We start from the raw sequence: 24,520 nt of genomic DNA on the forward strand, positions 1-24,520 counted from the left end.
AAAATGCTCGTTTAAAAAAAACAAAAAACGTTACTCTTATCTACATTGCAGCGCCAATCTGCTGCAATACGAGATAGGGGTTGCAAAATCTGGTGACAGAGCCTCTTTAAGATTGGTGAACCCACCCATCTCTTCCCCAATCCAACTCCAGGCCCTATCCAGCTTTTAGGTAAGCTGAGCTATGGAAACTATTTCCCAATTCAGTTATTACAACATTCTCTAGAGCCTTTGTACATAAGACAGTGTCCTGGGGGAAATACTGTATAACTTTCCATCAGCACTTGTTCAGTCACTATCTCACAATATATAAAGTAATAGAGTACATATATATATATACACACACACACACACACACACACACACACACACACACACACACACACACACATACACACACACACACAGACAGGGGCATAACTAGGAAAGACTGGGCCCCATGGCAAACTTTTGACTGGACCCCCCTCCCCTCGGTGCCACACACAGACCCTCTCCTAGATAGTGCCCCCTGTAGATAGTGGCCCCTGTAGACAGTGCTATACAGCCCCCCTGTAGACAGTGTCGCACCCCACTTGTAGATAGCGCCCCCACCTCCCCCTTGTATATAGTGCCACTCAGCCCCTCTTGTATATAGTGCCACTCAGCCCCTCTCTTGTATATAGTGCCACTCAGCCCCTCTCTTGTATATAGTGCCACACAGCCCCTCTCTTGTATATAGTGCCACACGGCGCCCCTCCCTTGTATATAGTGCCACACGGCGCCCCTCCCTTGTAGATAGTGCCACTCAGCCACCCTCGTATGTAGTGCCCCACAGCCCCTTGTAGATTGTGCCACACAGCCCTCCTCCCCTTGTAACTAGTGCCGCACAGCCCCCCCTTAGTATAGTGCAACACAGCCCCCCCTTGTATAGTGCCAAAAGCTCCCCCTTGTGTATAGTGACACAGACCCCCCTTGTATATAGTCCCACACAACACCCCCTCCCTTGTATATGGTGCCACACAGCTCCCCCTAGTATATAGTGCTACACAGCAATCCCCCCCTGTATATTGCCACACAGCCCCCTCCAAAAAAATAAAAAAATATTGTACTTACCTTGCCCCATTCACACGAGGGACGTAGTCTCCGGGAGGGACGCTTGCGCAGACCAGCGTGATGCAGTGACGTCATCACGCCGGCCTGCGCAGGGAATCTTCCTAGGGCCTTATAGTCTGCAGGCCTAATGTGGCCTGCAGCTCATAATATTCGTTTGTATCTGCGCCCTCCAGTGCTAGCGACGTCATCGGGTATGAGGGGGCTTGTGCTGCCCAGCCCATAAATGTTATGGGCCGGGCGATGCGGGCCACCTCGGGCCCCGTAGAGGCCGCGGAATGGGGGCCCTGGGCGATTGCCCAGTTTGCCGACCCCCCCCTAACGCCGGCCCTGCCTGTAGCCTAATAAATGGCAGGGTATGGCGATACATTCCTGCTCTGCCATTGGACACAGATACTATTGAATGTGGATTCGCTTCCGCTGTAGTAGTCATAGTGGCTGCTAGCGGTGCCACCGGGCAGTGGCGGATTAAGTAAACCATGGGCCCTGGGCTGTTCCTCAAGCTTGGGCCCCCTTGTCCACCACCGCCCTGCCACGTCATGTCTATATTAAACACCACCTTTCTGTGTGAGCATTGACAAATGAGTGCTACGATTCCCCATGTCAAAGGGCTGTGTCCCTACATATTGACAGTCTCCAACCATCGTTGACAGTATCACACTGTGTAGGGACACATCCTCCTGACAAGGGGAATGGTAACACGCATTTGTCTATTAGTCCTGGGTACACAAAGACTTTATGTGGAATACAAGGATTTCTGATAACTGACATGTCAGGAGAGGTGACAGATCTATAAATGCAATGACTCACAGGAGATGTCTTCACTGATGGGTCGTTCTCTTTTCTTCTCCATCTGACACAGACCGCTATGGCGACTTCTCCTGATGACTGCAGAGTTTCCTGATGAGAAATCTTTTCCCCTTGATTCTGTAGCCATTTTCAGCATCTATAGCAACATAAAAATTCAGACATAAACACCATAAATTGTCTTATACCCCAGACCCCTAAGCAAATTAAGACCCAGGCCCATACATTAACTCAAACCAATAAATTCAGTCCCCAAGAGGCAACTAAACTTTTAAAAAACATTTGGCGTGTCATAGTGAGAGTGATATGTCAGAAGTTTTGATCGATGGGGGTCCCAGCATTGAGACCACCACCGATCACTAAAACAAAGCAGCAGGAGTGCTCGGGTGAGCGCTGTTCCACTTCATTTCTGATTGTCTTTCCTCGTCGCGGTGTACGGACTCATAGACTTTCTGTTGTGCCCATAGACCGCATGCTCGGCTATCAGAGGAAAGACGATCAGAAACAAAGTGGCTCCTCACTCACCTGATCGCTTCTGCCACTTTGTTTCAGCGATTGGTGGGGTCTCAGTGCCCGGACCCCCACCGATTAGAACATTTGACATGTCACTATGACATGTAATTTTTAAAAAAAAGTTTCGTTAGTTACCCTTTAAGCAGTCAGAAACCCCTCCCCAGTGCATCTGACTGACTGCTGAGTGCCCTATGGGAGGGTCTAAGTGTCTGACACTTAGGGCGGATTTACACAAGCGTGTGCGTTTTGCGCACGCAAAAAATGCGACGTTTTGCGCGCGCAAAAGACACTTAACAGCTTCGTGTGTCATCACCATATGATGCGCGGCTGCGTGCCTTTCGCGCAGCCGCCATCATTATGACACTCTGTATGTTTGTAGCACGTGGTGCTTTTCTGTTTGCAATCATAGTTTTACTGCTGTTGAGCAAATCACGCACGTCCCACGGAGGTGCCTCCGTGTGGCATGCGTGATTTTCACGCACCCATTGACTTCAATGGGTGCGTGATGCACAAAAAACTCAGAAATATAGGACATGTCGTGAGTTTTACGCAGCGGACACACGCTGCGCAAAAATCACTGACGGTCTGCACTGCCCCATAGACTTACATAGGTCCGTACGACACGCGTAAAAAGCACGCACGTTGCACGGACGTATTACACGTTCGTGTAAATCCGCCCTTATGGCTCTGGGGGGGGAAGGAGTTATTCCCCTATAGAACCCTCAACAGTCAATCAAACGCTCTGACCTCCCCCCCCCCCTGCAGTATAATAACTACTGAGGGCTCTATGGGGGAGATTATACTGCTTGGGGGGTTCTGAGCATCTGACTTACTGCAGAGGGCTCTATGGGTGGGAAATTATTTCACACACAAAAAATGTGAGATTAAACACCCTATATACAATTCACACTAACACCACACACTATATATTCAAACCACACACACTACACGCACACACTATATAGACTTACATTATAGACACTATAAACACAGCACACACTATATACACAGCACACACTATATACATAGCACACACTATATAGACTATATACACAGCACACACTATATACACAGCACACACTATATACACAGCACACACGATATACACAGCACACACTATATACACAGCACACACTATATACACAGCACACACTATATAGACTATATACACAGCACACACTATATACACAGCACACACTATATACACAGCACACACTATATACACAGCACACACTATATAGACTTACATTATGACACACACACACATAAACACACACACACACACTTACCACAGTCTCTTCCTCTGCGGTGCTTGTCTCTGGCAGCCTCCAGGACCTTAATCATGTGACTGTGACGTCACCACAGGTCCTTCACCCTCTAGTTTCAGTTTTGCCGTTATCAGGCAGCTGCTGGAGATTTAAACAGGAGGGACAGTGCACAGCAGCACAGAGGAGCAGACTGTCAGGGAGACTCCAGCACCTGCCAATCACAATCTCTGACAGTCTGCTCTCTACAGCTGATGTGCTGTGCCCCTGTTCCCTGGCCGCAAATGACTCCCCCTGCACATCCCCCCCTCCTCTTCATCAGCAGCACGTGGGACCGATGACCGCTAGAATGCGGCCGGCAGCAGCCCTGGAGAGTTTTTTTTCACTTGTGTGCGGTTTGGGCAGCTATGGGCCCCCGTGCAGCCCTGGGCCCCGGGCGGCCGCCCGAAACGCCCATATGAGGATCCGCCACTGACCGGGCATGGGGGGCCCGTGACAGCCACTATAACTGCTACAGCTTCAGTTACGCCTCTGCATATAGAATTGTTTTGTATATGTACTTTGAATGTTATATGCGTTCTTATATTATTATTATTATTATTATTAACACAGCAAAATTTGCACCATTTTCTGCAGTAAAAAAAGCAAGAAATTGTGCCGTTTTTCCGCTGCTAGCTTCTGCGGAATTCCTGCAGAAATTTTCTGCAGCAATTCCGTTACGTGTGGACAAGCCCTGAGAGTATCTAAGTGAAAGTATAAGGCAGCTCACATCTGTATTCATATTTCCAATTTTCTATCCAGTTATAGCAACAGAAATAACAGTAGTCCTGATCGGTCACATGATGTTTCTGTCATGGTTTCCACCATTTACGAGGAAAAAATAGCGCTACATGCTGCACTTATTTACAGCATTTTTGAGGGAATCTGCAGCTTTTAGATAGAATATGTTTCCTTGTAGTCAGTTGGGCTGAGTGTAGGTTTAAAGAGTACATATTGTCACACAAATAAATGACAAATCACTCCTTAGGCAGCTGTAGATATGTATTAGATGCTTTGCAGTTTGAAATGTTGTATGTAACCTTCAAATTTTCAGGCTTCTCTTACCCCCTCTGGATTTTATAAATATCATAGTTTGGTAAAGGTGTGCCAAACTGAGTGGGGTAGTGTGATTCGTTTTTGTAGACAGGCTTTCCCTATATCACAGGCTGGCAGTGCAACGAAAATTTCCTTTGTATATCTAAAAAGTATTAAGCAAAGAGAGCCCGCGCCATTGTGTAGTACCGTGGATATAAAAAGTCTACACACCCCTGTTAAAATGCCAGGTTTTTGTCATGTTACAGCCCAAGATGAATCATTTCAGAACTTTATCCACCTTTAACGTCACCTATAATCTGTACAATTGTATTGAAAAACAAAAATAATGTGGTTGCATAAATATGCACACCCCTAAACTAATACTTTGTTGAATTACCCTTTGATTTTATGACAACATTCAGTCTTTTTGGGTAGAAGTCGATCAGCATGGCACATCTTGACTTGGCAATTGTTTCCCACTCTTCCTTGCAAAAGCGCTCCAAATCTGTCAGATTGCGAGGGCATCTCCTGTGTACAGCCCTCTTCAGATCACCCCACAGATTTTCAATGGGATTCAAGTCTGGGCTCTGGCTGAGCCATTCCAAAACTTTGATCTTCTTCAGGTGGGCCATTCTTTTGTTGATTTGGAGGTACAGTATAGTATGCTTTGGGTAGTTGTTGTGCTGAAAGGTGAAATTCATCTTAAGCTTTTTAGCAAAGACCTGCAGGTTTTGTGCAAATATTGCCTGATATTTGGAACTGTTTCGTAATTCCCTCCACCTTGTCTAAAGCGCCAGCTGCAGAAAAACAGCCCCAAAGCATAATGCTGCCTCCACCATGCCTCACTGTGGGTATGGTGTTCTTTTGGTGATGTGCAGTTGTGACTTTGCACCAAACATACCTTTTGGAATTATGCCCAAAAAGTTCAACCTTGGTCTCATCAGACCATAACACGTTTTCCCACATGCTTTTGGCAGACTTCATGTAGGTCTTTGCAAAACATAGCCAGGCTTGGATGTTTTTCTTTGTTAGAAAAGGCTTCCGTCTTGCCACCCTACCCCACAGCCCAGAATATGGTTGTCACATGCACTACACAACCAGTACCTGCCAGAAAGTCCTGCAGCTCCTTTAATGTTGCTGTAAGCCTCTTGGTAGCCTCCCAGACCAATTTTCGTCTTGTCTTTTCATCAAGTTTTGAGGGACGTCCAGTTGGTAATGTCACTGTTGTGGCAAATGTAATCCACTTCTTGATGACCGTCTTCACTGTGTTCCATGGTATATCTAATGCCCTGGAAATTCTTTGGTACCCTTTTCCTGACGGATGCCTTTAAACAATCATATCCCTTTGATGTGTTGTAAGCTCTTTACGGACCATGGCTTTTGCTCTCACATGCAACAAAGAAAATGTCAGGAAAATCCTAATAGAACAACTGAACTTTATATGGGGTTATTCAGAATCACTTTAAATGGCAGCTGAGTACTGACTGCTATTTAACATGAGTTTAAATGTGATTGGCTGATTCTGAACACAACCACAGCCCCAATTATAAGAGGGTGTTCACACTTATGCAACCACATTATTGTAGATTTGTTATTTTTATTTTTCCCCTCTAAATGATTTCAGTTTGTTTCTCAATGGAATTGTACAGATTATGGGTCACATTAAAGGTGGAAAACGTTCTGAAATGATTCATCTTGCACTGATTTTTTAACATGACAAAAACCTGGCATTCTAACAGGGGTGTGTAGACTTTTTATATACACTTGTATATAGGTTGTAAAGGTGCAGTATACAAATTCTGTATTGACATGGGGTAAAATGTGATCTTCAGCTGTTGGACCCCCTCTGTGGTCTGTAAAAAGTCCTCCGGTAGTCCTGTTGTATCACAAGTCGTGCTGTTGAAGTGATCGTATAGATCAGTAAGGCTTTGTATGTCCGTGAAAAAGCAACAGACCAGGCTTTTTCGCGGCAAAACGTTGAGTTTATGGTTATATTTATTTTATTTATGTATTTTACCAGTATGTGTACCATGTATTTGTAAAATGTTTCAGGGGATTACAAGGATCATATTTTAGGATACAGCACTGCAGTGATGATTGTCATAAGATATATATATATATATATATATATATATATTTATTTTATTTTTTATTTTTTTATATACACAGTGGTGCTTTAACGTTCGTGAACCCTTCAGAATTTTCTGTATATCTGCTTAAATTTGACCTAAAACTATATCAGATTTTTACACAAGAGAGCCAAATCAAACTAATGAGTCAAAAATATTGACTAATTTCACATATCCATTAATGGCAAAAGTATGTGAACCTTCAGGATTAGCAGATAATTTGAAGTAGGGCTGGGCGATTATGATCTAAATCAAAATCACGATTAATTGAACATGTAAACTCTATTTACGATTAATGAACAATTTTAGACCACACCCTTTCTGCGTGCCTTGTCCTTTCGCTGACCAATCAGCGTCATACACTTCTCTACATTCATGTCCATTTGTACTCAGCACAGCGTGATCTCGCTGTGCTGTCACATACTCCCGCATTAACTTTACTGAAGTGTCTTGAGAGTGAATAGACATCACCTCCAGCCAGGACGCAATGTCTATTCACACTCCCGACACTTCGGTAAAGTTTGTGTGGGACTCAATCGCTGCACAGTGTGATCTCGCGAGATCACACAGTGCTGTAAATTAAGTCCCACACAAACTTTACTGAAGTGTTGGAGTGTTGGGAGTGTGAATAGACATCGCGTCCTGGCTGGAGGCAATGTCTATTCACTCTCAAGACACTTCAGTAAAGTTAATGTGGGTGTATATGACAGCACAGCGAGATCACGCTGTGCTGAGTATGAATGGAGAGAAGTGTATGACGCTGATTAGTCAGAATCATACACTTCTCTTTACAATGCCCACTTGGTCAAAAGTTAAAAAACGCCCAGTTGGACATTAAGAAACTAATTAGCATAAATCTAAAATAACTTGCTCAAAAATGATAGTTTTTTTAAAAAAAACAACACTGTTATCTACATTACAGCGCTGGTCAGATTATGTAGGAGATAGGGCACTTATAATCTGGTGACAGAGCCTCTTTAAGGTTTGATATATGATTTAAAAAATTCATATTTTGTTAGCAATTACTGCATGCTTTTTCTTGTGTACTCCATGAAGAGAACAGGTTTGCCTTTGAAAATAGCAAGGACATCCTCTGCTTACCATAACTATTCATGCCTATTCAGGAACAGCAGACAACAGGATACTTGCTAGATGACTCATATACATTTAACAGCTGAAACATCTGCATGAGCTTCCTTAAAATACTTGTTTGGTAGTAGTACGTAGCAGGATGTCCAAGAACAAAAATATGACAGCTGCTTTTTTTTTGTTTCTTTTTGTGACAGCATAAAAGCAAAAACCTAAAAACATAATATACATTTAACAGCTGAAACATCTGCATGAGCTTCCTTAAAATACTTGTTTGGTAGTAGTACGTAGCAGGATGTCCAAGAACAAAAATATGACAGCTGCTTTTTTTTTGTTACTTTTTGTGACTGCATAAAAGCAAAGACCTAAAAACATAAAAATAATATACAATATATTGTTACCATACATTAAAGGCTAGGTACACCTTTAAAAACTATATATAGTGTGTGTGTGTGTGTGTGTGTGTGTGTGTGTGTATGTATGTATGTATGTGTATGTGTATATATATATATATATATAATTTTTTTAATGCAACAGTATATCAGTGTGTTTGGTGCAACTTACTAATTACTTTTTATGAAACTCTATTTTTACTTTTTCAGACACAGCTGCTTTGTATCCTGTATACAGAGCAGCTGGATCTTGGCTGAGACCTGAATCCGTCAGGTCAGCGGAACTGACGGGTTCGGTGACACGGGTCCTACGTGTCTCTGATATGCAGGATCGAGCTATTATCGATCACATCTAAGTTTATAACTTAGATGTGATCGATAACCGGTGGATCACGCAGGACCCACTGACACTGAACTCATAAGTCCTGCTGACCTGACAGATTCAGGTCTCAGCACAAGATACAGCTGCTCTGTATACAGGATACAAAGCAGCTGTATCTTAAAAAGTAAAAAAAGTAATTAGAAAGTTGCACCAATCACACTGATACAATGTTTTATTAAAAAAAAAATATATATTTTTTAAAGGTGTACATAGCCTTTAAAGGGAATGTGTCACGAATTAAACCTTTTTTTTAAAAGTAGGTTACTTATCTCTATTATATTTTTTACGTTTTTTGCTGTATTTTGTTTTTCCTTCCACATGGTGTAAAGTATTAAAAATTAAATTATAATTTGACATGTTTTCCTATGTTGGCCACCACAGGAAGCACTTCCCAGAATTACAGCAACTTGAATAAGGCAAAGCAACCTGACTCTCAGCTGCCGTAAATGTGGGAGGGAATCTCACCCCCCTCCTACAAGCCAGGAAAAGGTGTCTACAAATTGCTAAGCAGTGTCCATCTGCCATTTTGGGAGTGATTGTACAAATGGCAGCTGGCAGAAGCTATAGGACACACCAAAGGGCTAAGGGTATGTTCACACGCTTACTAAAGAAAGGGAAAAGAGCTCCTGATTTTCAGCCATTTTTTAATCAAACTCGCGTTTTTGGCCGCGTTTTTTTACGGCTGTTTTTGGAGTTGTTTTTCTATAGAGTCAATGAAAAACTGCTCCAAAAACTTCCCAAGAAGTAACATGCACTTCTTTTTGGCGGGCGTCTTATTACGTGCTGTTTTTGGAAAATGATCGCGCAAAAAACGCCACCTCGGAACAGAACGCCATATTTCCCATTGAAACCAATGGGCAGATGTTTGGAGGCTTCCGATTTTTCAGCCGTTTTTCGGGACGTTTACGGCCCGAAAAATGGCTGAAAACACTGCGTGTAAACATACCCTTAGAATGATGAAAGTGAAGTGAATGACTTTTCAGTTAACAGGCTCACATGGCGTGTATTTGACACGTTTTGTTGCGCATTTTACGTGCCTAAAACCGCATCAAAAAACGATTGATTACGCTTTTTATTTACATGATTGGTAAAGTGCGCTGTTAGTTCCTAATACGTTGTGTAAATAAAGAAATGGAGTCAATTCCTTTACACACACACTCCGCTCTGCTACAGACACACACACACACACACACACACACACACACACACACACACACACAGCACTACTACACACAGGCACACTCAGCTCTCCTACAGTGACACACACAGCACTGCTACACAGACACACTCAGCTCTCCTACACACAGACACACACACACTCAGCTCTGCTACACAGACACACACACACAGCACTACTACACACAGACACACTCAGCTCTGCTATACACAGACACACAGACTGAGCTCTGCTACACAGACATACTCAGCTCTGCACACAGCAATGTGCCAATAAACCAAACAAACATATTTAGACAGGGATGGGCGCGGGGGGGGGGGGGGACTCGCGAGGGGGGGCCCTGTGAGAGAGAGGGACAGACCGTGACACACACACCTTACCTGCAGTACAGCCTGTCTTCATAATGGCGCCTGCTATCTCCCTACAAACCAGCTTCTCTGCTGTAACCTGTATGTGGAATACATATTAATATTTTTTACGATACTTGACTACAGTGCGCAGGCGCGGACATGCACTGTACGGCACACGATGTTATAATACAAGATCTTTACAAAAATGGCTGCCGACGACTCCAGAATGCATACGCGCATGCGCGGACATGCACAATTGATCCTGGCAAATTAGACCGGTATCTCAATGAGGATATTCTCCTCAGCTGTAATTCACTGTCATGTGAACCAGGAAGTAGAGAACGCCGGAAACATGAACACATACGAGCATGGATCCACTGTATGCATATGGTAATGTGGCTGTTTTTAATTATACACAGGTGTACATAACTAATATTGTTAGTAGTAATCAGCACTTTTTGCACTTTATTAAAGTTCCAGATGTAATGCTGGACTTATCTCTTTAACAGTTTTACTATTGCTTACACTGTTTGCATTCTTTAATGTATGACAATATATGACATTGTATTGATTTTAAATTTATGTATTAATCACTCGCTGATTGGGACTGCTTTGTTCAGCCCCTATATATATCACCATGCTTTAACATGCTTGAGAAAGACTCATTGCACAGAGCCGAAACGTCGCACAAGGGCTATTAAAGCAATTTTTTCACCTTGACATTGGAGTGCTGCCTATCATTGGATGTTTATTAGATATGGAACTGTGATCGGGTTCCCAAGGCGTGCACCCATCTATACTTTTAAGGTTGGTGCTGCTGGACGGTGGACTTCCTATGTATATATATATATATATATATATATAATAACTGCCTCTAATCATTTAATACATGCTAATGGTTTGCTTTGTCCATCTCTAGGTATTTACAGAACAGAACGTGATAAAGGAACATTGTATGAACTGACTTTCAAAGGAGATAGAAATTATGAATTTAAACGTCTTGTTCTCTTTCGACCATTTGGACCTGTTGTGAAGGTCAAGAATGAAAAGCTGAATATGGCTAATGTCCTTGTGAACATCATTGTTCCTTTAGCTAGAAGAGCTGACAAGTTTCGGCAGTTCATGCAAAATTTCAGGTGAGACTTAGTTTCATCCAACCTGTGTCTTTTTAAATACATTTATTTATAGCGGGTTTCATTTTCACGATATGGTAGGTACTGTATTGATAACAAATGCAACGGAGTTGAACTTATTTCTTAACCTGTTATGCCAGGTTTTCATAAGGTATTTTCTTAGATTTCTTAGACACTAGAGGGAGCTTAGGTTTTCAGTGTGTAAATTGTGTACATTAAGCTCCGAAGCCCCCCCTAGTGGTGGCTGCAGGCAGGGGAGGGCAGAGGATTTGGGGCTCTATTTAAGATGATACAGGGTTTTTGACTGCTATGAAGATATATTGAGAAATGAATCAGCAAAGAATGTTGGATCTAAAAACGACCTGGTGTTCATAGGTAGACCTTCGCTTTAATTGCAAAAACACAGTAATATGGACTCTCATAGCATGAAAAAGTATAGACTGTCATCCCAGAATAAATCTGTTTATACTTAAAATCTCCTTCTCTTGGTTATTGGTGTGTACATTAAAATATATCTTAAAGGGAGTCTGCCCCCAGAAATATTCCTATCAAACTAGCAACAGAGTAATATAGTGTTGGCTCACCTAAATGTAACATTATTTTCCTATTTCACATGAGTGCTACTGTTGCACTTTAATCAATCTATGCATATGAGCATTTTGGAGCAACGAGGGCGTCATCGTTGCTCCAAAATGTTCTGTCTTCTTTCACCCCTCCGTCCCTTCTTTCATTAATTGACAGGGGCCAAGCAGTGTAATAGCCGAGTTCTCTGTTTCATAATCGGAGCATGCGCAGTACATCCTTGACATTTCACATGTCTAATCGTCTGTACTGTGCATGCGCCGATTATGTCAGACTACACCCTCTTCGGGGTGTAGTCTGATGTAATCGGCGCATGCGCAGTAAGCTGATTAGACGGTGAAACATCGAGGGTGTACTACGCATGCGCCGATTATGAAGCAGAGCCGCATGCGCGTTCAGGAGACTACGGGGTCAGGCGTGAACTTGGCTATTACACTGCCTGGCCCCTGTTAATTGAAGGAATGGACTGGGGATAGAAGACAGAGCATTTTGGAGCAACGGTAATGCCCTCGTTGCTCCAAAATGCTCATTTGCATATATTGAAGTAATTTTCTCTGTAACAAAGGCACCCATGTGAAAAAGAAACATAATATTACATTTAGGTGAGCTAACACTATATTACTCTGTTGCTAGTTTGATAGGTACATTTCTGGTGACAGACTCCCTTTAAAGGGGTTGTCGCATCATAGACCGCTCCTTTAAAATGGGTGCTGCAATAAGAGCTGATTTTTCTGGAGGAATCCGCGACCAACCAAGCAATTTCCAGCAATTTGTTTTCTCTAAATGATGCTCCATCTGATTTTACTTGTTGCCTTTTTCATGATTATTTATATTCACTGGAGCCCTGTGTGACACCTTCTAGGAGGAGCAGTACATCGTTCTGTCTGCACAGTGATATAGGTACTGATAGTACTGACCAGGGCCGGCGTCCGCATCCAGTCTTGCCGGGGATTCTGCTTCTAGACGGGGCTCTGTCGAGGAAGCAGAGTAACTACCTCTGAAGCAGCCATAGCTGCTGTTACAGGCCCCCCATGCCCAGTCGCCCCTCCAGCAGCTCTGGACAGTGATGTCAGGAGGAGAGAAGGAGTCCCAGGCAGAAATATAGTAGAGCTCTGCCCACAACTTTGGCTCTGGGGTTGCCCCTGACATCACTATCCATATATGGACAGTGACGTCAGGGGCTTCCCCAGAGAGGGAGTACCGGAGCAGAGCCTTTACTAGCGCTCTGTCCGAGACTTCAGCTCTGCTCCGGACTTCACTATCCATATATGGACAGTGATGTCAGGAACAAAGCAGGAGTCCCAGGCAGAGTGCTAGTAGTGCTCTGCCCAGGACTATGGTTCTGGGGTTGCCCCTGACAATACTGTCCACTATATGGACAGTGACGTCAGGGGCTTCTACTGAGGCAAAAACCCCAGCCATAGCATGGGCAATGCTCTGGCTGGGCATCCCACACCTAGAGGGAGCCCCAAAGGCGCTACCTACAGGGAGGGGGGCTGTGTGGCACTACCAAAGAGGAGGGCTGTGTGGCACTACCAAAGAGGGGGGCTGTGTGGAACTACCAGGGAAGGGGGCTGTATGGCACTACCAGGGCGGGGGGCTATGTGGCACGACCTGGGAGGGGGGGGGGACTGTGTGGCACTACCTGGTAGGAGGGAGCTGTGCGGCACTACCTGGGAGGGGGGGCGTGTGGCACTACCTGGAAAATTGGGCCATCTACAGAGAGCACTCAATTTATGGGGGTAAAAACTGGGGGCTTAACGTCTATATGGGGTCATAAACAGGGCCTAATGTCTATATGGGAGCACAAAGTGACGTTTTCTGCCATTTTGCTGCCGCCATGAGTTCCCCCGCAAAGGGGCCTACTAAGTCAGTGTCACCCAAAGGCCCACATCATTCATTCATTCATTCATTCATTCATTCATTCATTCAGCAATAAGCAATTAAAGATGGAAATTAATTACAGAGAAGATTTGGACTTTACTACACATTTCAACAGGGCAGTTTACTGGCATAATTATTGGGGTGGGGGAATGGGGATTGGGTTTCTTCCTTAAAGGGATCCTGTCACCAGCATTTCACCTATTGAACTGTACTCAGACCTCGCTGGCCGCTGCTGTCAAAAGTTTATTACCGTTATCCCCTCTCCTAAACTCCTCCTCCGACCGTAAATAACGGTCTGCAAACGTTATGTGCCTTTAATAATAAATATCCGTCAGTCTCGTTCATTCCTCTTCTTATGCCCGCCCACTGCCAAAAACTGGCCAGCCCTGAATGCTGAAATCTCAACTGAGATAGCGCGCATGCGCCCATCATGTATGGTCCGGTCCGCTTCCCTGCTTTGCCCGGGCCTCAAATCTAGTCCTGTCATGTATGGTCCGGTCCGCTTCCCTGCTTCGTCCGGGCCTCAAATCTAGTTACTGCGCGTGCGCCGCTATGTTGTTCCATTGTGCCCACGCACCAGAACAGGACATCGATGCACAAGAGCGGGATTTCGTGTGTGCTGGGGGGAGGCGAGGAGCTGTCAATCAAAAGTAAGGAGACAGGGTTAACTCGGAAAGGCTTGAGGAATGAAGATATAAATCTTTTAAAATGAAAATATGCATTAGCATACGGTGCGGGAACGCAAAAAAAACCAATACTAAGGGTACAGAGCCTACTTAGAAGTAAATTATAGGTTACATAGAAATGATTTTTCACCCACTTCCACCAGGTATTGCTGGTTTAATAGGTGAAATGCTGGTGACAGGTTCCCTTTAACTTTTACAGTTATAAGCACATAATTCATATATTCCTGTTACTGTTATTATTGTCCTGCTATTTTGTTGCTACATATCATTTTCCAAGAGAATTCAGAGTTATTTTTAGAAAATCAATTTTCATCAAACCACAAGAAATAGGTTAATTATCTGCTTTTAAATGCGACCTTTAGTGGCCATGCTCTGAAGAAATGTGTGCCGATCATGCTGCTCCCTAGATGTAGCATGCCTTCTGTTGACGGTCATCAGGCACTCGACATCTCACGTCAGGTCAATGTAATAAATGGGCTTGCTGAGCTTCTCATGAGTGCATTGGAAATTAAAGGCCAGAGTATAATTCCTGCATGGCTTGTCATATATGAAAGTGAGCGTCTGAAGGACAACCTATGAAGGGTAATTGAAAATGTACTCCGCTGTCCACTGAGTAAAATACATTGTAAGTAAAAGCTACCGTCTCAGCTTTTAAAATATCATTTTCAGTTGGACTGTCCCATAAAGACAAGGATTTCATATGTCCTTTTATCTTATTGGAAGTATGTATTTTAGCAATGTTTACTAATTCCGTGGAAATTTTTATTTCAGACTTTTTACTCTTCATGTATTATATACATAAACAGTAAATCTAATTTATTTTACAATTGTACATTTTCCCAGTTTATTTACATCTTTATATGTGATATAGGTACTACCCGATAAAGTACATCAGCAGTTTATCTTCCATTGGAACGAAGGATCAGGCATGTGGAAATCCAACATGGTCGATCTTTATTTCCCCTGACCGCAGATATTGGTGGCCCGCATACACATAAAATCATTGGCCGATCCCGCCAAAATCGGTGTGTTCAGCTAAGTTTTATCTAATGCCTATGGGCACCTTAAACGTATGTTCACACAGGTCGGATACACTTCAAAAAAGTACACCGCGTCTCCGACCCAGTACCCGCAGGGATTTCCAGCTGAAAAAAAGCACCAAATTGTGGTGCAGATTTTCCTCCGAAATCGCTGCTGTGGAAGAAGGAGCAGAGAAAAAGAAAACAATACTTACCTTCACTGGCATTGCCATAGCAATGCGGCTTCCGTACAGCCTGCAACAGTTACATAGGATAAAACATCATCCCTGGAGGTCCGGCTGCACGGAGAGCAGCTGGGGGATCAAGGAGCCCATGCTATGACAACGCCAGGGGCATAGGTATAGATCTTTTTAAACAATTTAAATAAGAAAAAGGTTTTTTTTTTGCAGATTTGCGTTTTTTTGCTGCAGAATCGCAGCTTTTCCGTTGCAAAAAACGCAGCATTTGCTATTTGTTGCAGCTTTTTGAACTCAATAGGAAAAAAAACACAGAAAAGTATCTTTGTGTAAATAGCCAACTCAGACCAATTTTATCATCTGTAAGATTGGTCTGATTGTTCAGAAATTTGTGTGTAAACTCAGCTTAAAGGCTATGTACACCTTTGAATGTTTTTATTTTTATTAAATCATTGTGTTTTGTGATTTTAAAGAGGCTCTGTCACCACATTATTAGTGGCCTATCTTGTACATAATGTGATCGGCGCTGTAATGTAGATTACAGCAGTGTTTTTTATTTAGAAAAACTATCAATTTTGACTGAGTTATGACCTATTTTAGCTTTATGCTAATAACTTTCTTAATGGACAACTGGGCATGTTTTACTTTTTGACCAAGTGGGCGTTGTGGAGAGAAGTGTATGACGCTGACCAATCAGTGACCAATCAGCGTCATACACTTCTCCCCATCATTAGCATAAAGCTAAAATAGGTCGGAACTCCGTCAAAAATGATTGTTTTTCTAAATAAAAAACACTGCTGTAATCGACATTACAGCGCCAATCACATTATGTACACGATAGGGCACTTATAATGTGGTGACAGAGACTTTTTAAGCACTTTTTAAATTGACTTTTATAAAAAAAATGTTTTTACTTTTTATGATACCACTTCTATGTATCCTGTATACAATGAAGCTGTATTGTTTTCTCTCAGCTGATTCCATCACTTCAGCTGAGCTGACGGGTCGGCTAAAAGCGGGTCATGTGTGTCTCTGACATGCAGGATCCACCTCATATCGATCACAAATGAGTTGATAGCTGTCAGTTCAGCTGAACTGATGGAATCAGCTGAGAGAGCAAGATACAGCTTTTATACATACAGGATACATAGAAGCTGTATTGTGAAAATTAAAAAAAAATATTAAATAATACTTAATTTAAAAAGTGCTTAAAATCACAAAACACAAAAACATTCAAAGTCCTCCAGAGCCTTTAAGAGCTGGCCATACACTTGAGATACTGTAGCTGTCAGCCAAACAGCCATTCCTCTCGACTACCCTATACACATATTATGCACGCTTATATGGGTGGCCATTCATTTGAATTGCCAGCATGTCATTTTATATTTCCACTGCAGGGGCCACCCACAGCATCCCCTGATGATAACAGCCAATCGCCAGGGATTTCAGAAGTCAGACAGGTAGTGATCAGCTGATTGCTGGGCCCGCTTTAATCTAAAAAGACAACGCTTTTAATATGAGTGGATCATTTATCTCTATATTCTCAGTATATGGTTATGAAATATTTGAATCAAATTGAGGTTAGGTTTGTCTGCTGCACATTATGCCCTTTATTAAAAAATAAAAATTGTGTGTTATCCGTTGGGAGTTTCTTGTCTATATTTCACTATAAGTACAAAGTCTTCAGTCTTTAAAAGTGATTTATAAGTAATCTTACATATTTAATTTTGTGAGAAATAGGAATCGGAAGATAAATGCCATTTATCAGCAAGGTAGGGCAAGGAAGATGCATGGCAACACACAGATTAGTACTGTGCCTTCTATTGAAATTGTATTCCGTCCCATACTGACTGAACAGATATATTATTTTGCCTAATTAAAATGTTTGAAGCTTGGCTATATTTGAAAACCAATTTATAATCCAAAGTCAGGGACACATTGGTCATTGGTAATGGCATTACATATTTCTGACTTTAATTTTAGAACATAAATAATGTGAATGTTCTATTACCTATGAATGAAGACCTACTGAATAAATAAAAAAGAGAAAACAGAAACATATATTCTTTGGGTCCTGTCATTCAATATTTAAAATCCAATAACAGCTATTTCTGCATATTAAAACCAAAATAGATTTTATGATAGAAACTATTGGTAAACTTGAGCCAGGCTGCTTTCAGGTGCCCGTAATCAGAGACATGACACTGACGGATCCAGTGTAAAACGAGTGTTACAGCTGCTCTGTATGAAGTATACAGAACAGCTGTATCTCCAAAAGTAAAACAAAAAAAATGGCCTCAAAGTGTACATAACCTTTAATGACCACTTTATTGTATTGCCGAAGGCCTAGAGAAGGCAGGAGAGTAACACTATACACACAGACATGAATCTCTCCTGTCATTCTCTTGGCTTTAGGGGAAGGGGCTGTACTAATTTTTTCCTGGAGACAATTGACTCCCATTAATTTCAGCTGCCATAAAGCACACCCACCCTGCTGTATTATCTAGACAGCCAATACAGGAAGTGTGCGCCTCCAACATGGCCACCCACACGAAAGTGTTTTCAAATAAAAAATAAATAGCTACAAGATTTAATCCCTTCCCGCTTTGGCCTCTTTTGACCTTCCTGACAGAGCCTCATTTTTCAAATCTGACATGTTTTACTTTATGTGGTAATAACGTCGGAATGCTTTTACCTATCCAAGTGATTCTGAGTTTGTTTTCTGGTGACACATTGGACTTTATGTTACTGGCAAAATTTGCTCGATACATTCAGTATTTAATTGTGAAAAACACCAAAATTTAGCAAAAAATGCAAAAATTAGCATTTTTCTCAATTTAAATGTATCTGCTTGTAAGACAGGCAGTTATACCACACATAATAGTCGCTAATTAACACCCCACCCCCCCATATGTCTACTTTAGATTGGCATAGTTTTTTGAACATCCTTTTATTTTTGTAGGACGTTACAAGGCTTAGAACTTTAGCAGCAATTTCTCACCTTTTCAAGAAAATGTCAAAAGGCTATTTTTACAGAGGCCAGTTCAGTTGTGAAGTGGCTTTGGGGGCCTTATATATTAGAAACCCAAAAAAAGTCACCCCATTTTAAAAACTTCACCCCTCAAAGTATTCAAAACAGCATTTAGACATTTTCTTAACCCTTTAGACGTTTCACAGGAATTAAAGCAAAGTAGAGGTGACATTTACAAATTTCATATTTTTTTGCAGAAATTTATTTTTAATCCATTTTTTTTTGGAACACAAAGTTTTAACAGCGAAATGCAACTCAATATTTATTGCCTAGGTTCCGCAGTTTTAGGAAATATCCCACATGTGGCCCGTAGTGTGCTACAGGACTGAAGCACCGGCCTCAGAAGGAAAGGAGCACCTAGTGGATTTTGGGTCCTTCTTTTTATTAGAATATATTTTGGGCACCATGTCAGGTTTGAAGGGCTCTTGCGGTGCCAAAACAGTAGAAATCCCCGAAAAGTTACCTCATTTAGGAAACTACACACCTCAAGGAAATTATCTAGGGGTATAGTAAGCATTTTGACCGCACAGGTTTTTTACAGAAATTATTGGAAGTAGGCCGTGAAATTTAAAATCTAAATTTTTTCAAAGAAAATGTATGTTTAGCGATTTTTCTCATTTCCACAAGGACTAAAGGAGACAAAGCACCGCAAAATTTGTAAAGCAATTTCTCCAGAGTAAAACAATACCCCACGTGTGGTCATAAATGGATGTTTGGGCACACGGCAGGGCTTAGAAGGGATGGAGCACCATTTGGCTTTTGGAGGTCAAATTTAGCAGGAATGGTTTGCGGAGGCCAAATCACATTTCTAAAGCCCCTGAGGGGACAAAACAGTGGAAACCCCCCACAAGTGACCCCATTTTGGAAACTACACCCATTCAGCAAATTATCTAGGGGTATAGTGAGCATTTTGACCCCAGAAGTTTTTTGCAGAAATTATTGGAATTAAGCCGTGAAAATGAAAATCTAAATTTTTATCAAAGAAAATGTAGGCTTAGCTAATTTTTTTCTCATTTCCACAAAGACTAAAGGAGAAAAAGCATGTCAAAATTTGTAAAGCAATTTCTGCCGAGTAAAACAATATTCCATATGTGGTCATAAATTGCTGTTTGGACACACGGCAGGGCTTAGAAGGGATAGAGCGCAATTTGGCTTTTGGAGTTCAAATTTAGCAGGAATGGTTTACGGAGGCCATGTCACATTTGCAAATCACCTGCGGGGACAAAACAATGAAAACGCCCAAAAAGTTACTCCATTTAGGAAACTACACCCCTTGAGGAATTCATTTAGGGGTGTAGTGAGCATTTTGACCCCATAGGTGTTTCATAGAATTTCTTAGAATTGGGCATTGAAAATAAAAACAATCCTTTTTCTTCAATAAGACGTAGCTTTAGCACAACATTTTTCATTTTCTCAACAAATAAAGGAAAAAAAGAACCCAACATTTGTAAAGCAATTTCTTCAGAGTACGGCAATACCCCATACGTGGTCATAAACTGCTGTTTGGGCACACAGTATCGCTCAGAAGGGAAGGAGCACCATTTGGCTTTTGGAGTGCAGATTTTGCTGGATTTGCTTCTGGGTGCCTGCGGGACCAACACAGTGGAAACCCCCCAGAAGTGACCATATTTTGAAAACTAGACCCCTCAATGCATTCACCTAGGGGTGTAGTGAGCATGTTAACGCCGCAGTTGTTTCGTAGAAATTAGTGTGCACTCGATGTTGCAGAGTGAAAATGGGATTTTTTTCCTTAGATATACCAATATGTGGTGCCCAGCTTGTGCCACCATAACAAGACAGCTCTCTAATTATTATGTGGTGTTTCCCGGTTTTAGAAACACCCTACATGTGACCCTAATCTTTTGCCTGGACATTTGACAGGGCTCAAGAGCGAAAGAGTACCATGTAAAATTGAGGCCTAATTTACGATTTACAAAGTATTGGTTCACAATTGCAGGGCTCAGATGTGAAATAATAAAAAGAAAGTGACCTTATTTTGGAAACTACATCCCTCAAGGCATTTTTTAAGGGGTGTAATGAGCATGTTCATCCCACAGGTCTGTAATGACGGGGGTGGGGAGACAGACAAGTGAGCCCTAATCTACCCGCCACTCAGTCCCTGCCTACTTGCAACGACCCACCCTAGGCGACAGGGTACAACTGGGCGACGGTTCCTACGCTCAATAAGTGCACGACAGACAAACAGACAAGGGTACACAGAGCTAGGGGGAGAAAGGGGCAGTTGCCCACGGCAACACCGTGAGCAACAAGAGAAGTGAACAAGCCGAGTCAAACCAGGAGAGTACGAGGTGCCAAACGCAGAGCAGAAGAGTAGTAAACAACCTGAGTCAAACCAGGAGTGTACGAGGTACCAAACGCAGAGCAGGAGAGTAGTCGGCAAGCCGGGGTCAATATGAAGCAAGGACAATAGTACAAGAAGCTGCAGCAGGGCCAAGAAACCAAACGAGAAGAATCACAAGCAAAGGAGGAACAGGAAAGGGAGGTATAAATAGACAGAGGGCGGGAGCTAGCTCCGTCTGGCCAGGCTGTGATAGGTTCTCCCACTCCTAAGCCTGCCACCCTGACTGGTGGAAGATGGAGTCAGTCTCACAGACATAGAAGCAGGTGCAGACTGATTATCTATGGGCGTTAACCCCGAAGCTGTGCCTGGCAGATCCTTTACAAGGTCTTTTCCATAAATGAATGCGCTGTGGATGGTGCAAATTAAAAATTTATATTTTTCCCTAGATATGCCATTTCAGTGGCAAATATGTTGTGCCCAGCTTGTGCCACATCCCAAAAATTGTTAAAGGGGTTCTCCCGGGTATGGCGATGCCATATATGTGGAAGTAGACTGCTGTTTGGGCACGCTGTAGGGTTCAGAGGGGAGGGAGCGCCATTTGGCTTTTGGAGAGCGGATTTTGCTTGGTAGTAGTTTTGTTTGAGTATTGCTGGTGTTTCCGTTTATAATATGGGGGTACATGTAAGCCGGGCAGAGTATATCAGGGGCATAATCAGGTGGTATAATAATGGGGTAAAAAAAACAATAAAATAATCCATAGATGTGTGTTACGCTGTGAAGCAATCCTTTCTGCACAGGCCGGTGTCGCACTGATAAATGTTCTTTCTTATCCCCCTTTTGGTCCACACTCCGCACCTTTGCAGTTTGGGGAATTTTTCTGGGAAGTGTTGTCCTGGTATAATACAGGCACCGTCACTTCTAGCGGATATGTTTGGGCCCTCCCCTTCCTGGTTCCCTAATTTTAGGGCCTTGATAAATCGCCTCTTGAAACAGAAGAAATGTTCCCCTCGGGCCTGCACAACTTCAGATTTTTTATTTCCTGACTTATTGGAGTCTTAACTAATTTTATTTTTTCATAGATGTAGTGGTATGAGGGCTGTTTTTTTGCGGGACGAGCTGAAGTTATTATTGGTACCATTTTGGGGTACATGCGACTTTTTTGATCACTTTTTATCATATTTTTTGGGAGGCCAGGTAACAAAAAAAACGCAATTCTGGCATCGTTTTTTTTCGTTTTTTTGATACAACGTTCACCATGCGTTATAAACTACATGTAAACTTTATTCTGCGGGTCAGTCCGATTTCGGCGATACCTAATTTATAGCACTTTTTTATGTTTTACAACTTTTTGCACAATAAAATTACTTTTGTAAAAAGAATGTCTTTTTTTCTGTCGCCAAGTTGTGAGAACCATAACTTTTTAATTTTTTCGTCGACGGAGCTGTATGAGGGCTTGTTTTTTTGCGAGACGAGCTATAGTTTTTATTGGTGCCATTTTTGGATACGTGAGACTTTGTGATCACTTTTTATTCCAATATTTGTAGGGCAAAGTGACCAAAAAACAGAAATTCTGGTATCGATTTTTTTAAATTTTTTTTTATGCTTTTCACCGCGTGCAATAAATAATATAATATTTTTAATCCTCAGGTCGTTATGGTCGCTGTGATACGAAATACGTATGGTTTATTTTATTTTTTTCACTAATAAAGGACTTGATAAGGGAACATGGCGATTGTGTTTTATTTTATTACTTGAAACTTTTATTATGTTTTCAAACTTTTTTTTTTTTATACTTTTTTTTCAAGTCTCACTAGGGGACTTGAAGGTCTAACTGTCTGATTTAATTTTTTCTAATACATTGCACTACCTACATAGTTCAATGTATTAGATCTGTCAGTTATTCACTGACAGCAAGCCGATTAGGCTTCACCTCCCAGCAGGGCCTAATTGGCTTCCGTAATGGCAGAGCAGGAGGCCATTGTGTCTCCTGTTGCCATAGCAGCAGTCGGCAGCCCTGATTGCATGTCAGGGCTGGCGATCAGCTAGCAACCGCTAAGATGCAGCGATCGCTTTCGATCGCTGCATGGAAGGGGTTAATGGCAGAGATCGCAGCTAGCTCTGGTTCCCGCAGTTACAGGTGGATGTCAGCTGTAACATACAGCTGACATCCACCGCTGATGACTGCCGGCTCAGCTCCTGAGCCGGCGCCATCTTGCCGGCGGCTACGGAAGCTTTTCAGGCTCTGCCGCCAGGCGGGTCCTGAACCGCTTCCATGCTAGGCAGACCTGGAGGCCATTATTAGGCCTCCGGTTGCCATTGCAGCCACCGGAACCCTGGCAATGAAATCCAATGAGCTGCCAACACTTTAAATGCAGCTATCGCGTTTGAGTGTTGCATTTAAGTATTTAATGGCGGGGATCGAAGCTAATTTCGGTAATACACCGCTGACATCCGGCGATGATGGCACCGGCTCAGCTTCAGGAATGTGAATCATGTTATTTTTGTTTTTGGACTCTCTTCTGCATTGTAGCACTCCAAAGAATCACAGCAGTTATCCCCAATTCCTTGGAGTGTTGCAATTTTAAATTCTTTTTTTTTTAAGGTGGTCTTTGACCGATGTTTAATGAACAGACACCCTATTTATACTATATTTACAAGTGCTGCTTTGTTGGGAGGTGTGCTTAGCAAGGGTTAAATAAAACTAACACAAGTAGGCTACCATTTTTACCATTGACGTGGACAAAGATCAGGCCATCATCTGCAGAATTGGTCAAGGACCTTTTTCTCTTTTAATGTATTGCACATTTTGTCATATGGTAAATACCCATTTGAAGAATTATTATTTTTATGTTTTTTCTTTTACAGGGAAGTTTGCTTAAATCAAGATAAAAGAGTTCATCTCACAGTGGTATACTTTGGTAAAGAGCAGGCGCAAGAGGTTAAAGCTATTCTGGAGAACACGTCTAAGTGAGTATGAAACAAATTGCACACTTGGTATATTTAAGAGTTAAAATCCTAAATAATTGAGAGTAGAAAGTAGAGATATAAACAATTTTCTTCATTTAAACTGTTCTTCAGGAATTCACAACTATAATTATTTATCATGCTAGTATGTGAGTATAACAGACATGGCATATGTGTGTTAAATAGTTCTTTATGGGTACATAAACCACACCAGTAAATCTTAACCAAAATCAAACTATATCCAAAAGAGATAGCAGTTTGGATCTAATCTACAATACTGTGTTACTGCTTTTTCGTGCGCTGTAGCCTGCACCTCAAAGGCTCTATATTAAAATATTGCTTTTAGGTATAGAATCATATCCTTTTACAGTCTGCCTTTTTCATTATTGGATTAGGTCATTTGCATGCAAATTAGAATGTCTCCCCTATCTTTCTCGAAGAAATTATATTGTAGTTGA

The 24,520-nt window shown here is 42.1% G+C and overlaps 1 protein-coding gene across 2 annotated transcripts in view; it reads left to right on the top strand.

Annotated features, from left to right (window-relative positions):
* The window catches only part of CSGALNACT1 (chondroitin sulfate N-acetylgalactosaminyltransferase 1), a 395,968-nt gene that overhangs the window by 319,466 nt on the left and 51,982 nt on the right, over positions 1 to 24,520 (top strand). For both annotated transcript variants that reach the window (XM_075861555.1, XM_075861564.1), the window contains 2 exons: positions 11,184 to 11,400; positions 23,964 to 24,065. In XM_075861555.1, coding sequence (XP_075717670.1) covers positions 11,184 to 11,400; positions 23,964 to 24,065 — 319 coding nt within the window. The remainder of the gene's footprint in view (positions 1 to 11,183; positions 11,401 to 23,963; positions 24,066 to 24,520) is intronic.

Source organism: Rhinoderma darwinii, chromosome 1, assembly GCF_050947455.1.
Source record: "Rhinoderma darwinii isolate aRhiDar2 chromosome 1, aRhiDar2.hap1, whole genome shotgun sequence".
In the NCBI taxonomy this organism is placed as follows: Eukaryota; Metazoa; Chordata; class Amphibia; order Anura; family Rhinodermatidae; genus Rhinoderma; species Rhinoderma darwinii.